This window comes from Phalacrocorax carbo, chromosome 6, assembly GCF_963921805.1.
Source record: "Phalacrocorax carbo chromosome 6, bPhaCar2.1, whole genome shotgun sequence".
Taxonomy (NCBI): Eukaryota; Metazoa; Chordata; class Aves; order Suliformes; family Phalacrocoracidae; genus Phalacrocorax; species Phalacrocorax carbo.
This window is the reverse complement of record NC_087518.1, coordinates 21,050,834-21,068,762: the sequence shown is the minus strand read 5'-3', so window position 1 is coordinate 21,068,762 and position 17,929 is coordinate 21,050,834. Positions and strand designations below refer to the sequence as shown.

The following is a 17,929-nucleotide window of genomic DNA, read 5'->3' as shown; positions in this document are numbered from 1 at the left end:
CCCACCCCCAAACCCCCTCTGTCTCTGGGCCTCTGTCCCTGTCCCCAGGAGTGTGGCCTGCACGGCCCAGTTGGTGCCGCTGCTGCCATCTCCTGGCAATGGGTGCTGCCCCTGCCCACCCGGCGCAGCCCTCATGGCTCGCCCACCAAAATCACCTGTCCTGGTCCCAGCGACTTTTGACACGCTTCAACTTTGTTTCCTTCTGGACAAGCCTGTAACCAATTTCCTATCCTCCTTGCCTAGGTTAGGGAGAATTGTGGCAAAGTGGCAAAGCTACTTTTCTTTAAGAGTTCAGTTCAGTGTCACATCCCTATTTGTGACACAAAAGCTTCCGTAGACTCTGTTCATACAGTCGCCTAAGGGCGCTCCCCACTTCTGGGTCCTGTTCCCCAACACGATTGCTACTGTACCAACTGAAGGCTTCCTTCTTGCAGTATAAGCCAAGAAGTCATTTTTAGGAGAGATCGCAAACGCCTGGGAAGGACTTTACTCCACAGAGCTCAGCAGAGTCAGAGCAGTACCTGTTACTGAGGGCTTGAGTCCCGCCGTATGCCCTCCAGAGCAAAAAAATCACATGTGCTCTACGGGAGGGTAACAAGGGGCCTGGAAATGGCAATCATCCGCAAGGATTTCCCTTCTGTTGGAGACCAGCAAGTACCTTTCTACTGCAAGAAGGAGAACAGCTTTGGTTACAGAGCGACTGCCGAACAGCTCTGCGGAAGCTGGCGGAGAGCTAGAAGGCTGAGTCAAAGACTAACGGTGACCAAAGCGCAAAGGAAATCCCGTGGGGTGGCTGTACAGATTTGAACAACCCTCTGCTCTTCGTGGTGTGTGTGTCTGGTCTCATGGTGTGTGCGTGAAGTGCCTTCCTGACAGGCCTTAATGCAGCATGAAAGTTGATTCCTTAAAGTAGGGAGCGGCTGTCCTCTCGGAGGAAGGCAGGGGAACCTGGGAGCCCTGGTGGGCTGTTCTGCCAATAAAGAGGCAATGCAGAAGGAATGGAGGTGCAGAGGGTCCATAAGAGAACTCGGTGGCAGCACTTTGTCCTTCTAGTCTTGAGTGCTGTGACTGGGAAGGTGTGAGCTCTAGACGCGGCCAGAGCAGGCAGCACTCTTCAGGGGGATTGCGCTGTGAGCTCCGAGGCGCTCCTGAGCAATGGGGCTCAAAGGGAGCTGGCCAAAGAGCTCTGGTCATGCACAACCTCGCTCTGAACGGAGGTGCTTGCTCCCTGGCACCGTTCACCTCTCTTGGCATCTAGCCAACGGAGCTCTGTAATGCCCTGGCGTCAGAAGGCCGAGCAAAATCTCAGAAAGCCTGGGGAGGAGGAAACGCTGAGCACCAGAATTTGGCTTGGAAGGTGGCTGGTAGAAGGGGATGGCTGAGGACACTTGAAAAGCAGGAGCTGAAGGAGGCAGCCTGGGAAGCCTCTAGTCACTCTCAGCAGTGTCAGCCAGCTACTATTGTAGAAGGGCTTCTGGGGCTTTCTGGTTTCTGTCTCGGCCCTGAGTTGCATTTCGGACGTGGATGCTCCAACACTGGATTTCGCATTCCTTTTTTCCTACTCTGGTTGTGCCTGAGACACCGTCTGGTTTTCATCCTGGTGTCGCAGGTGCATTATTCAGAGAAGTCGTTTGTCGTGGGGTTAACAAAAAGGGTTTTCAGCAACGCTCAAACGGTAATTAATCGATGATTGAATAAAAATCAAATGGTAATCAAAGGGTGATGAAGCAATAATTGAATGGGAACTAGAATCATTTAGGCTGGAAAAGACCCTTAAGATCACCGAGTCCAACTGGTAACCTAACACTGCCAAGTCCACCACTAAACCACGTCCCTAAGTGCCACGGCTACACGTCTTTTCAATACCTCCAGGGATGGCACCTCAACCGCTTCCCTGGGCAGCCTGTTCCAACGCTTGACAAACCTCGGCCCATCGATCCAGCCTGCCCAGACCCCTCTGTAGAGCCTTTCTGCCCTCCAACAAATCAATGCTCCCACCCACCGCCTCCAAAGCTGCCCCACAGCCACTTGCAGCTTCCTACCGCGCTAGGGAAAAAGGCCCCCACCGACTCTGAAAGGCAGTTTATTGCCATGGAAAAAGGCCATTTCTGCCATGACTCCCCAGCTCGTGGTCCCGCACGGCTTTTTGTTCCAGGGGCATCACGTCACCAAAGCACTAAGGACTTCAGGAGAAAGACGTTGGGCCACCTGCGACGCTTAGGCGCCATGCTGAGCTCCCGTGCTGTGCCCCGACCACCCGCCACTTCTGAGTGGATGGGATGGGTGAGCCCAGGCCAGGCTCAAGGCTCACTTCTCTCCCCGGTACCAGGGAGCCCAGAACCGGCCGTGGTACTGCAGATGCAGCCTTACCCGTGCGGCACAGAGGGGAAGGATCACCTTCCGCGACCTGCTGGCAGCGCTCCCCATGCCGGGGACAGGAGCACAGATTTTCCTTGGCCAGGGCCGGAGCCTTGGAGTCACACTGCCTGAACAGCACCGTTTGGCCAACAGTGCCGTACGCGACGGCTGCCCCAGGGGACCTGGCGTTTGACTCTGAGCATGCTGCAGGAGCAGCCGCCCCGGTTACGTGGGTGCCGAGGGCTCGGGCCCCCCGCCTTGGCACTTCACACCCAGCCCTGTGAGGCGGGGGCCATCTCACAGTGGGTGGCAGGTGGCCGAGGGTGTCCCTGCCCGCACTGGGGGCGCGCGCAGGCCAGCGGTGCTGATGTCACAGCGGCCACTGTAAGCCGCGGGGCCAAGCCCACATAAAGGAACGCTGGGCACCAGCCGTGCGTCAGTGTGACCTGGTGAGGTGAGGAGAGGGTAGGGGAGTGACAGCGCTTGCGCAGGGCTGCCGAGGGAGGCGGGGGGCCCCACACCTTGGGGCTCTGGGCCTGTGCTGCAAGCTCACCCGCGTCTTGCTTCTGCCTCAGAGCCAGCAGGGGAGCGTTTGCAGGAGACACCCCAGCGCTGCTGGGACAAGGACTCTCCAAACGCTCACCGTTGATGTGTGCCATGTCCACAAGGAAGCGGAAGGCCACCGACTCCATGGAGCAGGGTGAGAGCAAAGTATCCCTTGCACAGCCTGGCAGAGGGGTTGTCAGGGTGGTCAGCATGGGGCCAAGAGCGGTGGCAGGGGGAGGCAGGAGCTCCCCATCTGCCCCAGGAAAAGGCCCCTCCTTTCCTCAGCAAGCAGGGACCAGGCTGGGCACTGGGCACCCGCTGAGAGCCCCACGCCTGCAACGGCCCCTTCCTCTCCAAGGCCTCCAGCCCTGCCCATCAGCCAGCTAGGCGGGGATGGAGCAGGCCCTTGGCAGCAATCCTCAGGGACACTTCCCCCGGCCACGCACAGGTGCTCGTTCCCGCTGGCATTTGCTCTCTCCCCTCCAGCATGCATGCTGTGTCTCCGGGCAGAGGCTGACCCGGATGTCTGTGGGCCCAAACTGGAGAAGCAAGGAGTCTGTGCCCATGCGTTTTGCCTGGTGAGTTCCTCTGGAGCCCCCTCCAGCTTTCCGACAGGCAGTCAGACAGCAGAGATTTCTCCTCTTCTCTCTTCTGCAGTATTTTGCCAACGAGCTTTTTCAGCAACGGGTCAAGGAAGTAGGACTCGTGGGATTTCTGCCTGAGGATATTCAACGCACAATCGCCCGGGCAGCGCAGAAGGTGAGGACCTGACAAGAACAGGGAGATTTGTGCCAGGAGAGGTTTGCCGGAGCTTAGCCCAGACCCCAAGAAAGAAATCCCTTCAAGCCGCTCTGGGACAAAAGTCTTGCTCCCAGCAGGTCCACAGAGGCTCCCGCACAGGAGCCTTGACCGCCAGGCGGCTCTGCGGGGTGTGACCCAGCAGCGGCCGCATCCTGCGCCCTGCCCGGAGGTGTGGGTCGGGCTGTGGAGGCCCTGAGGCTGCCGCTGATGGGGGCTGCTGTGCTCTTTCCAGGACTGCTTTGTCTGTGGTGACAGCGGGGCCACCATCACTTGCCGGGAGATGGGCTGCGACCGCAGCTTCCATCTCCCCTGTGCTGTGGAGGGTGGATGCATCACCCAGTTCTTTGGGCTCTACAGGTAAGGGCAGCCAGGCTGCATGGGGGAGGCTCCTCACCTTCAGTCGCTTGCCTGCCACTGTAAGCCAAGATAGAAAGGAATCCACAGTGGCAGATCCCAGCAGCCGGCCACATGCAGAGCCAGAGCCGGGCAATGCCTGGGGTTCCTTCATGCCTCTTCTCCCCTCCTTGCTCCCACTGGGGTAGGGCCCAGCACTCCACAGCTCGCCCATCCCTTTCCTCTTCCCCCAGGTCCTTCTGCTGGGAGCACCGCCCAGAGCAGGCAGTGGAGGCGGCTCCGGAGGAGACCACCACCTGCCTCATCTGCCTGGACCCTGTGGGGGACAGAAAGTCCTTCGGCACCATGGTGTGCCCAGCGTGCAAACACGCCTGGTTCCACAGGGGATGCATCCAGGTTCATGCCAGTCATGCTGGCTTCTACGGCTTCTGCTGCCCGCATTGTCAAAATGAGTATCGATTTCTGATGGAAATGCTCACCATGGGGATCCAAATCCCAAAGAGGTTGGTTTTTATTATTCCCAGCTCACAAGGCAGGAGGGTGCGAGCACTGTGCCATGCCATGCCATGCCAGGGCCTGTCCCAGCAGTCCTGGCTCTCCACTGTACTGTGAGTCTGGCCTTCAGCTTCACGGAGGACTTGGAAACACGGCAGGGAGGGAAAGAAGAGCAGGGACGCCCTGCACCTGCCTTTTGCCCAGCTGCAGGGGCTCATCAATTTTCCCTTCCTCCACCAGAAGGGGACTGTCGTGGGAAGACAATGGTGCCTATGAGCAATTATATGAGAGGCACAGACGCTGTGATGCCAGTGAGTGCCTTTGTCCAGCAGGCAGGGAGCAGGCAGAGGAAGAGGGGTAAGTTGCCAAAGCTGCACCCCAGGGCTCTGCACAGGGTCTCTGTCTCTCAAAGGGGAAGGGCTAAGATCGAGAGCTCTGCCGCGCAATCCTGTGCCACGGTCACTTTGTCCTCACAGCCATGAACCCGTTTGCTTCCTCAGGCCCTGGCAACTGCTCCTGTGCTGCTCCTGCGCTGCTGAGGGCACTCACAAACGCTGCTCCTACCTGAGGAACAGCACGGCCAGCTGGGAGTGCGACGGCTGTGCTGGACTGGGCACCGGTAAGAGGCAAAGCACGCGGGTGCCCCTGGGCTGGGGCCAGGGGCCAGGCAAGGCCTGGTAGCAGCTGCCCGTGCTGGGCTTGCCAGATCTGGCCTCTCTGCTCCAGGAGGCCTGGAGGCACCGCACTGGCCTATCCTGCCCCAGGTCTGGTGGAGCCGTGCCCTTGACCTTCCAGCTTCCCCTTACAGCCTCCAGTGCCAGCTTGGTGCTTAACGGCCCCACCACCTCCAGCCAGTCACCTCCATGGCACCTGAGACCAGCAGCCCCACCACTGGTAGCCAGGTGGCATTGGGGCACTCCTGCGGCTGCCCAGTGCCTGAGAGCAGCCGCCGCTCCAGCTACCCTGGGCCCCAGCGGGCGCGAGACCATTCCCGATTGCAACGTCGGGCCCAAACTCCCTCGCCGGCCCAGAAGACACTGTAACAGCAGTCACACGCCAGCACCGAGTGATGAGAGCTGCACCTCCAGCCAGGCAGCAGTGGGGCTGCCCCATGGCCTTCTGGCACCAGAGACCAGCAGCCCCACCACCGGTAGCCAGGCAGCACCAGGGCCCTCCCGCGGTTCCCCAGAGCTGAGGGCAGCAGCTGCTCCAGCATCCCTGGGCCCGACCGCATGCGAGACCATTCCCGATTGCAACGGTGGGCCCAAACTCCCTACAGCCAGCCTGGACGCTGCTGCAGGACCAGCCGTGCACCGTCCTCAAGTGCTGGCCCTGATCCACACCCCGCCCCCCGCACAACAAAGAGAGCTGTTAGTCTCTGCACTGGGATATCCCACACTCGTTTGTCGGCTTCCTCCTCCTCTCCCTTTCTGGAGGGGCAGCATTAGGGGCTGGGCACGGAGGGTTCTCTTCTCCCTGCGTGTAGGCAGCACCTTCCCCAGACATCCCTCCTTGCGGGCTGGCCTGGGCCGGCTGCCCAGCGCCGTGGCCCTCTGCTTCGTGCCTTGCTGGCACCACATCTTGCTCAGTTTCCCCGGGGGAAGTTCACACCCACCCCCAAACCCCCTCTGTCTCTGGGCCTCTGTCCCTGTCCCCAGGAGTGTGGCCTGCACGGCCCAGTTGGTGCCGCTGCTGCCATCTCCTGGCAATGGGTGCTGCCCCTGCCCACCCGGCGCAGCCCTCATGGCTCGCCCACCAAAATCACCTGTCCTGGTCCCAGCGACTTTTGACACGCTTCAACTTTGTTTCCTTCTGGACAAGCCTGTAACCAATTTCCTATCCTCCTTGCCTAGGTTAGGGAGAATTGTGGCAAAGTGGCAAAGCTACTTTTCTTTAAGAGTTCAGTTCAGTGTCACATCCCTATTTGTGACACAAAAGCTTCCGTAGACTCTGTTCATACAGTCGCCAAAGGGCGCTCCCCACTTCTGGGTCCTGTTCCCCAACACGATTGCTACTGTACCAACTGAAGGCTTCCTTCTTGCAGTATAAGCCAAGAAGTCATTTTTAGGAGAGATCGCAAACGCCTGGGAAGGACTTTACTCCACAGAGCTCAGCAGAGTCAGAGCAGTACCTGTTACTGAGGGCTTGAGTCCCGCCGTATGCCCTCCAGAGCAAAAAAATCACATGTGCTCTACGGGAGGGTAACAAGGGGCCTGGAAATGGCAATCATCCGCAAGGATTTCCCTTCTGTTGGAGACCAGCAAGTACCTTTCTACTGCAAGAAGGAGAACAGCTTTGGTTACAGAGCGACTGCCGAACAGCTCTGCGGAAGCTGGCGGAGAGCTAGAAGGCTGAGTCAAAGACTAACGGTGACCAAAGCGCAAAGGAAATCCCGTGGGGTGGCTGTACAGATTTGAACAACCCTCTGCTCTTCGTGGTGTGTGTGTCTGGTCTCATGGTGTGTGCGTGAAGTGCCTTCCTGACAGGCCTTAATGCAGCATGAAAGTTGATTCCTTAAAGTAGGGAGCGGCTGTCCTCTCGGAGGAAGGCAGGGGAACCTGGGAGCCCTGGTGGGCTGTTCTGCCAATAAAGAGGCAATGCAGAAGGAATGGAGGTGCAGAGGGTCCATAAGAGAACTCGGTGGCAGCACTTTGTCCTTCTAGTCTTGAGTGCTGTGACTGGGAAGGTGTGAGCTCTAGACGCGGCCAGAGCAGGCAGCACTCTTCAGGGGGATTGCGCTGTGAGCTCCGAGGCGCTCCTGAGCAATGGGGCTCAAAGGGAGCTGGCCAAAGAGCTCTGGTCATGCACAACCTCGCTCTGAACGGAGGTGCTTGCTCCCTGGCACCGTTCACCTCTCTTGGCATCTAGCCAACGGAGCTCTGTAATGCCCTGGCGTCAGAAGGCCGAGCAAAATCTCAGAAAGCCTGGGGAGGAGGAAACGCTGAGCACCAGAATTTGGCTTGGAAGGTGGCTGGTAGAAGGGGATGGCTGAGGACACTTGAAAAGCAGGAGCTGAAGGAGGCAGCCTGGGAAGCCTCTAGTCACTCTCAGCAGTGTCAGCCAGCTACTATTGTAGAAGGGCTTCTGGGGCTTTCTGGTTTCTGTCTCGGCCCTGAGTTGCATTTCGGACGTGGATGCTCCAACACTGGATTTCGCATTCCTTTTTTCCTACTCTGGTTGTGCCTGAGACACCGTCTGGTTTTCGTCCTGGTGTCGCAGGTGCATTATTCAGAGAAGTCGTTTGTCGTGGGGTTAACAAAAAGGGTTTTCAGCAACGCTCAAACGGTAATTAATCGATGATTGAATAAAAATCAAATGGTAATCAAAGGGTGATGAAGCAATAATTGAATGGGAACTAGAATCATTTAGGCTGGAAAAGACCCTTAAGATCACTGAGTCCAACTGGTAACCTAACACTGCCAAGTCCACCACTAAACCACGTCCCTAAGTGCCACGGCTACACGTCTTTTCAATACCTCCAGGGATGGCACCTCAACCGCTTCCCTGGGCAGCCTGTTCCAACGCTTGACAAACCTCGGCCCATCAATCCAGCCTGCCCAGACCCCTCTGTAGAGCCTTTCTGCCCTCCAACAAATCAATGCTCCCACCCACCGCCTCCAAAGCTGCCCCACAGCCACTTGCAGCTTCCTACCGCGCTAGGGAAAAAGGCCCCCACTGACTCTGAAAGGCAGTTTATTGCCATGGAAAAAGGCCATTTCTGCCATGACTCCCCAGCTCGTGGTCCCGCACGGCTTTTTGTTCCAGGGGCACCACGTCACCAAAGCACTAAGGACTTCAGGAGAAAGACGTTGGGCCACCTGCGACGCTTAGGCGCCATGCTGAGCTCCCGTGCTGTGCCCCGACCACCCGCCACTTCTGAGTGGATGGGATGGGTGAGCCCAGGCCAGGCTCAAGGCTCACTTCTCTCCCCAGTACCAGGGAGCCCAGAACCGGCCGTGGTACTGCAGATGCAGCCTTACCCGTGCGGCACAGAGGGGAAGGATCACCTTCCGCGGCCTGCTGGCAGCGCTCCCCATGCCGGGGACAGGAGCACAGATTTTCCTTGGCCAGGGCCGGAGCCTTGGAGTCACACTGCCTGAACAGCACCGTTTGGCCAACAGTGCTGTACGCGACGGCTGCCCCAGGGGACCTGGCGTTTGACTCTGAGCATGCTGCAGGAGCAGCCGCCCAGGTTACGTGGGTGCCGAGGGCTCGGGCCCCCCGCCTTGGCACTTCACACCCAGCCCTGTGAGGCGGGGGCCGTCTCACAGTGGGTGGCAGGTGGCCGAGGGCGTCCCTGCCCGCACTGGGGGCGCGCGCAGGCCAGCGGTGCTGATGTCACAGCGGCCACTGTAAGCCGCGGGGCCAAGCCCACATAAAGGAACGCTGGGCACCAGCCGTGCGTCAGTGTGACCTGGTGAGGTGAGGAGAGGGTAGGGGAGTGACAGCGCTTGCGCAGGGCTGCCGAGGGAGGAGGGGGGCCCCACACCTTGGGGCTCTGGGCCTGTGCTGCAAGCTCACCCGCGTCTTGCTTCTGCCTCAGAGCCAGCAGGGGAGCGTTTGCAGGAGACACCCCAGCGCTGCTGGGACAAGGACTCTCCAAACGCTCACCGTTGATGTGTGCCATGTCCGCAAGGAAGCGGAAGGCCACCGACTCCATGGAGCAGGGTGAGAGCAAAGTATCCCTTGCACAGCCTGGCAGAGGGGTTGTCAGGGTGGTCAGCATGGGGCCAAGAGCGGTGGCAGGGGGAGGCAGGAGCTCCCCATCTGCCCCAGGAAAAGGCCCCTCCTTTCCTCAGCAAGCAGGGACCAGGCTGGGCACTGGGCACCCGCTGAGAGCCCCACGCCCGCAACGGCCCCTTCCTCTCCAAGGCCTCCAGCCCTGCCCATCAGCCAGCTAGGCAGGGATGGAGCAGGCCCTTGGCAGCAATCCTCAGGGACACTTCCCCCGGCCACGCACAGGTGCTCGTTCCCGCTGGCATTTGCTCTCTCCCCTCCAGCATGCATGCTGTGTCTCCGGGCAGAGGCTGACCCGGATGTCTGTGGGCCCAAACTGGAGAAGCAAGGAGTCTGTGCCCATGCGTTTTGCCTGGTGAGTTCCTCTGGAGCCCCCTCCAGCTTTCCGACAGGCAGTCAGACAGCAGAGATTTCTCCTCTTCTCTCTTCTGCAGTATTTTGCCAACGAGCTTTTTCAGCAACGGGTCAAGGAAGTAGGACTCGTGGGATTTCTGCCTGAGGATATTCAACGCACAATCGCCCGGGCAGCGCAGAAGGTGAGGACCTGACAAGAACAGGGAGATTTGTGCCAGGAGAGGTTTGCCGGAGCTTAGCCCAGACCCCAAGAAAGAAATCCCTTCAAGCCGCTCTGGGACAAAAGTCTTGCTCCCAGCAGGTCCACAGAGGCTCCCGCACAGGAGCCTTGACCGCCAGGCGGCTCTGCGGGGTGTGACCCAGCAGCGGCCGCATCCTGCGCCCTGCCCGGAGGTGTGGGTCGGGCTGTGGAGGCCCTGAGGCTGCCGCTGATGGGGGCTGCTGTGCTCTTTCCAGGACTGCTTTGTCTGTGGTGACAGCGGGGCCACCATCACTTGCCGGGAGATGGGCTGCGACCGCAGCTTCCATCTCCCCTGTGCTGTGGAGGGTGGATGCATCACCCAGTTCTTTGGGCTCTACAGGTAAGGGCAGCCAGGCTGCATGGGGGAGGCTCCTCACCTTCAGTCGCTTGCCTGCCACTGTAAGCCAAGATAGAAAGGAATCCACAGTGGCAGATGCCAGCAGCCGGCCACATGCAGAGCCAGAGCCGGGCAATGCCTGGGGTTCCTTCATGCCTCTTCTCCCCTCCTTGCTCCCACTGGGGTAGGGCCCAGCACTCCACAGCTCGCCCATCCCTTTCCTCTTCCCCCAGGTCCTTCTGCTGGGAGCACCGCCCAGAGCAGGCAGTGGAGGCGGCTCCGGAGGAGACCACCACCTGCCTCATCTGCCTGGACCCTGTGGGGGACAGAAAGTCCTTCGGCACCATGGTGTGCCCAGCGTGCAAACACGCCTGGTTCCACAGGGGATGCATCCAGGTTCATGCCAGTCATGCTGGCTTCTACGGCTTCTGCTGCCCGCATTGTCAAAATGAGTATCGATTTCTGATGGAAATGCTCACCATGGGGATCCAAATCCCAAAGAGGTTGGTTTTTATTATTCCCAGCTCACAAGGCAGGAGGGTGCGAGCACTGTGCCATGCCATGCCATGCCAGGGCCTGTCCCAGCAGTCCTGGCTCTCCACTGTACTGTGAGTCTGGCCTTCAGCTTCACGGAGGACTTGGAAACACGGCAGGGAGGGAAAGAAGAGCAGGGACGCCCTGCACCTGCCTTTTGCCCAGCTGCAGGGGCTCATCAATTTTCCCTTCCTCCACCAGAAGGGGACTGTCGTGGGAAGACAATGGTGCCTATGAGCAATTATATGAGAGGCACAGACGCTGTGATGCCAGTGAGTGCCTTTGTCCAGCAGGCAGGGAGCAGGCAGAGGAAGAGGGGTAAGTTGCCAAAGCTGCACCCCAGGGCTCTGCACAGGGTCTCTGTCTCTCAAAGGGGAAGGGCTAAGATCGAGAGCTCTGCCGCGCAATCCTGTGCCACGGTCACTTTGTCCTCACAGCCATGAACCCGTTTGCTTCCTCAGGCCCTGGCAACTGCTCCTGTGCTGCTCCTGCGCTGCTGAGGGCACTCACAAACGCTGCTCCTACCTGAGGAACAGCACGGCCAGCTGGGAGTGCGACGGCTGTGCTGGACTGGGCACCGGTAAGAGGCAAAGCATGCGGGTGCCCCTGGGCTGGGGCCAGGGGCCAGGCAAGGCCTGGTAGCAGCTGCCCGTGCTGGGCTTGCCAGATCCGGCCTCTCTGCTCCAGGAGGCCTGGAGGCACCGCACTGGCCTATCCTGCCCCAGGTCTGGTGGAGCCGTGCCCTTGACCTTCCAGCTTCCCCTTACAGCCTCCAGTGCCAGCTTGGTGCTTAACGGCCCCACCACCTCCAGCCAGTCACCTCCATGGCACCTGAGACCAGCAGCCCCACCACTGGTAGCCAGGTGGCATTGGGGCACTCCTGCGGCTGCCCAGTGCCTGAGAGCAGCCGCCGCTCCAGCTACCCTGGGCCCCAGCGGGCGCGAGACCATTCCCGATTGCAACGTCGGGCCCAAACTCCCTCGCCGGCCCAGAAGACACTGTAACAGCAGTCACACGCCAGCACCGAGTGATGAGAGCTGCACCTCCAGCCAGGCAGCAGTGGGGCTGCCCCATGGCCTTCTGGCACCAGAGACCAGCAGCCCCACCACCGGTAGCCAGGCAGCACCAGGGCCCTCCCGCGGTTCCCCAGAGCTGAGGGCGGCAGCTGCTCCAGCATCCCTGGGCCCGACCGCATGCGAGACCATTCCCGATTGCAACGGTGGGCCCAAACTCCCTACAGCCAGCCTGGACGCTGCTGCAGGACCAGCCGTGCACCGTCCTCAAGTGCTGGCCCTGATCCACACCCCGCCCCCCGCACAACAAAGAGAGCTGTTAGTCTCTGCACTGGGATATCCCACACTCGTTTGTCGGCTTCCTCCTCCTCTCCCTTTCTGGAGGGGCAGCATTAGGGGCTGGGCACGGAGGGTTCTCTTCTCCCTGCGTGTAGGCAGCACCTTCCCCAGACATCCCTCCTTGCGGGCTGGCCTGGGCCGGCTGCCCAGCGCCGTGGCCCTCTGCTTCGTGCCTTGCTGGCACCACATCTTGCTCAGTTTCCCCGGGGGAAGTTCACACCCACCCCCAAACCCCCTCTGTCTCTGGGCCTCTGTCCCTGTCCCCAGGAGTGTGGCCTGCACGGCCCAGTTGGTGCCGCTGCTGCCATCTCCTGGCAATGGGTGCTGCCCCTGCCCACCCGGCGCAGCCCTCATGGCTCGCCCACCAAAATCACCTGTCCTGGTCCCAGCGACTTTTGACACGCTTCAACTTTGTTTCCTTCTGGACAAGCCTGTAACCAATTTCCTATCCTCCTTGCCTAGGTTAGGGAGAATTGTGGCAAAGTGGCAAAGCTACTTTTCTTTAAGAGTTCAGTTCAGTGTCACATCCCTATTTGTGACACAAAAGCTTCCGTAGACTCTGTTCATACAGTCGCCTAAGGGCGCTCCCCACTTCTGGGTCCTGTTCCCCAACACGATTGCTACTGTACCAACTGAAGGCTTCCTTCTTGCAGTATAAGCCAAGAAGTCATTTTTAGGAGAGATCGCAAACGCCTGGGAAGGACTTTACTCCACAGAGCTCAGCAGAGTCAGAGCAGTACCTGTTACTGAGGGCTTGAGTCCCACCGTATGCCCTCCAGAGCAAAAAAATCACATGTGCTCTACGGGAGGGTAACAAGGGGCCTGGAAATGGCAATCATCCGCAAGGATTTCCCTTCTGTTGGAGACCAGCAAGTACCTTTCTACTGCAAGAAGGAGAACAGCTTTGGTTACAGAGCGACTGCCGAACAGCTCTGCGGAAGCTGGCGGAGAGCTAGAAGGCTGAGTCAAAGACTAACGGTGACCAAAGCGCAAAGGAAATCCCGTGGGGTGGCTGTACAGATTTGAACAACCCTCTGCTCTTCGTGGTGTGTGTGTCTGGTCTCATGGTGTGTGCGTGAAGTGCCTTCCTGACAGGCCTTAATGCAGCATGAAAGTTGATTCCTTAAAGTAGGGAGCGGCTGTCCTCTCGGAGGAAGGCAGGGGAACCTGGGAGCCCTGGTGGGCTGTTCTGCCAATAAAGAGGCAATGCAGAAGGAATGGAGGTGCAGAGGGTCCATAAGAGAACTCGGTGGCAGCACTTTGTCCTTCTAGTCTTGAGTGCTGTGACTGGGAAGGTGTGAGCTCTAGACGCGGCCAGAGCAGGCAGCACTCTTCAGGGGGATTGCGCTGTGAGCTCCGAGGCGCTCCTGAGCAATGGGGCTCAAAGGGAGCTGGCCAAAGAGCTCTGGTCATGCACAACCTCGCTCTGAACGGAGGTGCTTGCTCCCTGGCACCGTTCACCTCTCTTGGCATCTAGCCAACGGAGCTCTGTAATGCCCTGGCGTCAGAAGGCCGAGCAAAATCTCAGAAAGCCTGGGGAGGAGGAAACGCTGAGCACCAGAATTTGGCTTGGAAGGTGGCTGGTAGAAGGGGATGGCTGAGGACACTTGAAAAGCAGGAGCTGAAGGAGGCAGCCTGGGAAGCCTCTAGTCACTCTCAGCAGTGTCAGCCAGCTACTATTGTAGAAGGGCTTCTGGGGCTTTCTGGTTTCTGTCTCGGCCCTGAGTTGCATTTCGGACGTGGATGCTCCAACACTGGATTTCGCATTCCTTTTTTCCTACTCTGGTTGTGCCTGAGACACCGTCTGGTTTTCATCCTGGTGTCGCAGGTGCATTATTCAGAGAAGTCGTTTGTCGTGGGGTTAACAAAAAGGGTTTTCAGCAACGCTCAAACGGTAATTAATCAATGATTGAATAAAAATCAAATGGTAATCAAAGGGTGATGAAGCAATAATTGAATGGGAACTAGAATCATTTAGGCTGGAAAAGACCCTTAAGATCACTGAGTCCAACTGGTAACCTAACACTGCCAAGTCCACCACTAAACCACGTCCCTAAGTGCCACGGCTACACGTCTTTTCAATACCTCCAGGGATGGCACCTCAACCGCTTCCCTGGGCAGCCTGTTCCAACGCTTGACAAACCTCGGCCCATCGATCCAGCCTGCGCAGACCCCTCTGTAGAGCCTTTCTGCCCTCCAACAAATCAATGCTCCCACCCACCGCCTCCAAAGCTGCCCCACAGCCACTTGCAGCTTCCTACCGCGCTAGGGAAAAAGGCCCCCACTGACTCTGAAAGGCAGTTTATTGCCATGGAAAAAGGCCATTTCTGCCATGACTCCCCAGCTCGTGGTCCCGCACGGCTTTTTGTTCCAGGGGCACCACGTCACCAAAGCACTAAGGACTTCAGGAGAAAGACGTTGGGCCACCTGCGACGCTTAGGCGCCATGCTGAGCTCCCGTGCTGTGCCCCGACCACCCGCCACTTCTGAGTGGATGGGATGGGTGAGCCCAGGCCAGGCTCAAGGCTCACTTCTCTCCCCGGTACCAGGGAGCCCAGAACCGGCCGTGGTACTGCAGATGCAGCCTTACCCGTGCGGCACAGAGGGGAAGGATCACCTTCCGCGACCTGCTGGCAGCGCTCCCCATGCCGGGGACAGGAGCACAGATTTTCCTTGGCCAGGGCCGGAGCCTTGGAGTCACACTGCCTGAACAGCACCGTTTGGCCAACAGTGCTGTACGCGACGGCTGCCCCAGGGGACCTGGCGTTTGACTCTGAGCATGCTGCAGGAGCAGCCGCCCCGGTTACGTGGGTGCCGAGGGCTCGGGCCCCCCGCCTTGGCACTTCACACCCAGCCCTGTGAGGCGGGGGCCGTCTCACAGTGGGTGGCAGGTGGCCGAGGGCGTCCCTGCCCGCACTGGGGGCGCGCGCAGGCCAGCGGTGCTGATGTCACAGCGGCCACTGTAAGCCGCGGGGCCAAGCCCACATAAAGGAACGCTGGGCACCAGCCGTGCGTCAGTGTGACCTGGTGAGGTGAGGAGAGGGTAGGGGAGTGACAGCGCTTGCGCAGGGCTGCTGAGGGAGGAGGGGGGCCCCACACCTTGGGGCTCTGGGCCTGTGCTGCAAGCTCACCCGCGTCTTGCTTCTGCCTCAGAGCCAGCAGGGGAGCGTTTGCAGGAGACACCCCAGCGCTGCTGGGACAAGGACTCTCCAAACGCTCACCGTTGATGTGTGCCATGTCCGCAAGGAAGCGGAAGGCCACCGACTCCATGGAGCAGGGTGAGAGCAAAGTATCCCTTGCACAGCCTGGCAGAGGGGTTGTCAGGGTGGTCAGCATGGGGCCAAGAGCGGTGGCAGGGGGAGGCAGGAGCTCCCCATCTGCCCCAGGAAAAGGCCCCTCCTTTCCTCAGCAAGCAGGGACCAGGCTGGGCACTGGGCACCCGCTGAGAGCCCCACGCCTGCAACGGCCCCTTCCTCTCCAAGGCCTCCAGCCCTGCCCATCAGCCAGCTAGGCAGGGATGGAGCAGGCCCTTGGCAGCAATCCTCAGGGACACTTCCCCCGGCCACGCACAGGTGCTCGTTCCCGCTGGCATTTGCTCTCTCCCCTCCAGCATGCATGCTGTGTCTCCGGGCAGAGGCTGACCCGGATGTCTGTGGGCCCAAACTGGAGAAGCAAGGAGTCTGTGCCCATGCGTTTTGCCTGGTGAGTTCCTCTGGAGCTCCCTCCAGCTTTCCGACAGGCAGTCAGACAGCAGAAGATTTCTCCTCTTCTCTCTTCTGCAGTATTTTGCCAACGAGCTTTTTCAGCAACGGGTCAAGGAAGTAGGACTCGTGGGATTTCTGCCTGAGGATATTCAACGCACAATCGCCCGGGCAGCGCAGAAGGTGAGGACCTGACAAGAACAGGGAGATTTGTGCCAGGAGAGGTTTGCCGGAGCTTAGCCCAGACCCCAAGAAAGAAATCCCTTCAAGCCGCTCTGGGACAAAAGTCTTGCTCCCAGCAGGTCCACAGAGGCTCCCGCACAGGAGCCTTGACCGCCAGGCGGCTCTGCGGGGTGTGACCCAGCAGCGGCCGCATCCTGCGCCCTGCCCGGAGGTGTGGGTCGGGCTGTGGAGGCCCTGAGGCTGCCGCTGATGGGGGCTGCTGTGCTCTTTCCAGGACTGCTTTGTCTGTGGTGACAGCGGGGCCACCATCACTTGCCGGGAGATGGGCTGCGACCGCAGCTTCCATCTCCCCTGTGCTGTGGAGGGTGGATGCATCACCCAGTTCTTTGGGCTCTACAGGTAAGGGCAGCCAGGCTGCATGGGGGAGGCTCCTCACCTTCAGTCGCTTGCCTGCCACTGTAAGCCAAGATAGAAAGGAATCCACAGTGGCAGATCCCAGCAGCCGGCCACATGCAGAGCCAGAGCCGGGCAATGCCTGGGGTTCCTTCATGCCTCTTCTCCCCTCCTTGCTCCCACTGGGGTAGGGCCCAGCACTCCACAGCTCGCCCATCCCTTTCCTCTTCCCCCAGGTCCTTCTGCTGGGAGCACCGCCCAGAGCAGGCAGTGGAGGCGGCTCCGGAGGAGACCACCACCTGCCTCATCTGCCTGGACCCTGTGGGGGACAGAAAGTCCTTCGGCACCATGGTGTGCCCAGCGTGCAAACACGCCTGGTTCCACAGGGGATGCATCCAGGTTCATGCCAGTCATGCTGGCTTCTACGGCTTCTGCTGCCCGCATTGTCAAAATGAGTATCGATTTCTGATGGAAATGCTCACCATGGGGATCCAAATCCCAAAGAGGTTGGTTTTTATTATTCCCAGCTCACAAGGCAGGAGGGTGCGAGCACTGTGCCATGCCATGCCATGCCAGGGCCTGTCCCAGCAGTCCTGGCTCTCCACTGTACTGTGAGTCTGGCCTTCAGCTTCACGGAGGACTTGGAAACACGGCAGGGAGGGAAAGAAGAGCAGGGACGCCCTGCACCTGCCTTTTGCCCAGCTGCAGGGGCTCATCAATTTTCCCTTCCTCCACCAGAAGGGGACTGTCGTGGGAAGACAATGGTGCCTATGAGCAATTATATGAGAGGCACAGACGCTGTGATGCCAGTGAGTGCCTTTGTCCAGCAGGCAGGGAGCAGGCAGAGGAAGAGGGGTAAGTTGCCAAAGCTGCACCCCAGGGCTCTGCACAGGGTCTCTGTCTCTCAAAGGGGAAGGGCTAAGATCGAGAGCTCTGCCGCGCAATCCTGTGCCACGGTCACTTTGTCCTCACAGCCATGAACCCGTTTGCTTCCTCAGGCCCTGGCAACTGCTCCTGTGCTGCTCCTGCGCTGCTGAGGGCACTCACAAACGCTGCTCCTACCTGAGGAACAGCACGGCCAGCTGGGAGTGCGACGGCTGTGCTGGACTGGGCACCGGTAAGAGGCAAAGCACGCGGGTGCCCCTGGGCTGGGGCCAGGGGCCAGGCAAGGCCTGGTAGCAGCTGCCCGTGCTGGGCTTGCCAGATCTGGCCTCTCTGCTCCAGGAGGCCTGGAGGCACCGCACTGGCCTATCCTGCCCCAGGTCTGGTGGAGCCGTGCCCTTGACCTTCCAGCTTCCCCTTACAGCCTCCAGTGCCAGCTTGGTGCTTAACGGCCCCACCACCTCCAGCCAGTCACCTCCATGGCACCTGAGACCAGCAGCCCCACCACTGGTAGCCAGGTGGCATTGGGGCACTCCTGCGGCTGCCCAGTGCCTGAGAGCAGCCGCCGCTCCAGCTACCCTGGGCCCCAGCGGGCGCGAGACCATTCCCGATTGCAACGTCGGGCCCAAACTCCCTCGCCGGCCCAGAAGACACTGTAACAG

The 17,929-nt window shown here is 59.7% G+C and overlaps 4 protein-coding genes across 4 annotated transcripts in view; all 4 read left to right on the top strand.

The window, feature by feature from the left end:
• Positions 1–180, top strand: part of LOC135314010 (PHD finger protein 7-like) — a 3,329-nt gene extending 3,149 nt beyond the window's left edge. The window contains exon 9 of the mRNA XM_064455679.1: positions 49–180. Coding sequence (XP_064311749.1) covers positions 49–180 — 132 coding nt within the window. The remainder of the gene's footprint in view (positions 1–48) is intronic.
• Positions 181–3,015: 2,835 nt separating this feature from the next.
• Positions 3,016–5,387, top strand: LOC135314009 (PHD finger protein 7-like). Its single transcript, XM_064455677.1, has 8 exons — positions 3,016–3,058; positions 3,391–3,482; positions 3,562–3,663; positions 3,938–4,062; positions 4,293–4,562; positions 4,798–4,911; positions 5,055–5,173; positions 5,281–5,387. Exons 1-8 carry the CDS (start codon positions 3,016–3,018, stop codon positions 5,385–5,387), a joined length of 972 nt encoding a protein of 323 aa, XP_064311747.1.
• A 3,792-nt stretch (positions 5,388–9,179) lies between these two features.
• Positions 9,180–12,508, top strand: LOC135314008 (PHD finger protein 7-like). Its single transcript, XM_064455676.1, has 9 exons — positions 9,180–9,222; positions 9,555–9,646; positions 9,726–9,827; positions 10,102–10,226; positions 10,457–10,726; positions 10,962–11,075; positions 11,219–11,337; positions 11,908–12,041; positions 12,377–12,508. Exons 1-9 carry the CDS (start codon positions 9,180–9,182, stop codon positions 12,506–12,508), a joined length of 1,131 nt encoding a protein of 376 aa, XP_064311746.1.
• Positions 12,509–15,343: 2,835 nt separating this feature from the next.
• LOC135314007 (PHD finger protein 7-like) lies at positions 15,344–17,716 on the top strand. The gene is made up of 8 exons (XM_064455675.1): positions 15,344–15,386; positions 15,719–15,810; positions 15,891–15,992; positions 16,267–16,391; positions 16,622–16,891; positions 17,127–17,240; positions 17,384–17,502; positions 17,610–17,716. Exons 1-8 carry the CDS (start codon positions 15,344–15,346, stop codon positions 17,714–17,716), a joined length of 972 nt encoding a protein of 323 aa, XP_064311745.1.
• The last annotated feature ends 213 nt before the right edge of the window (positions 17,717–17,929 follow it).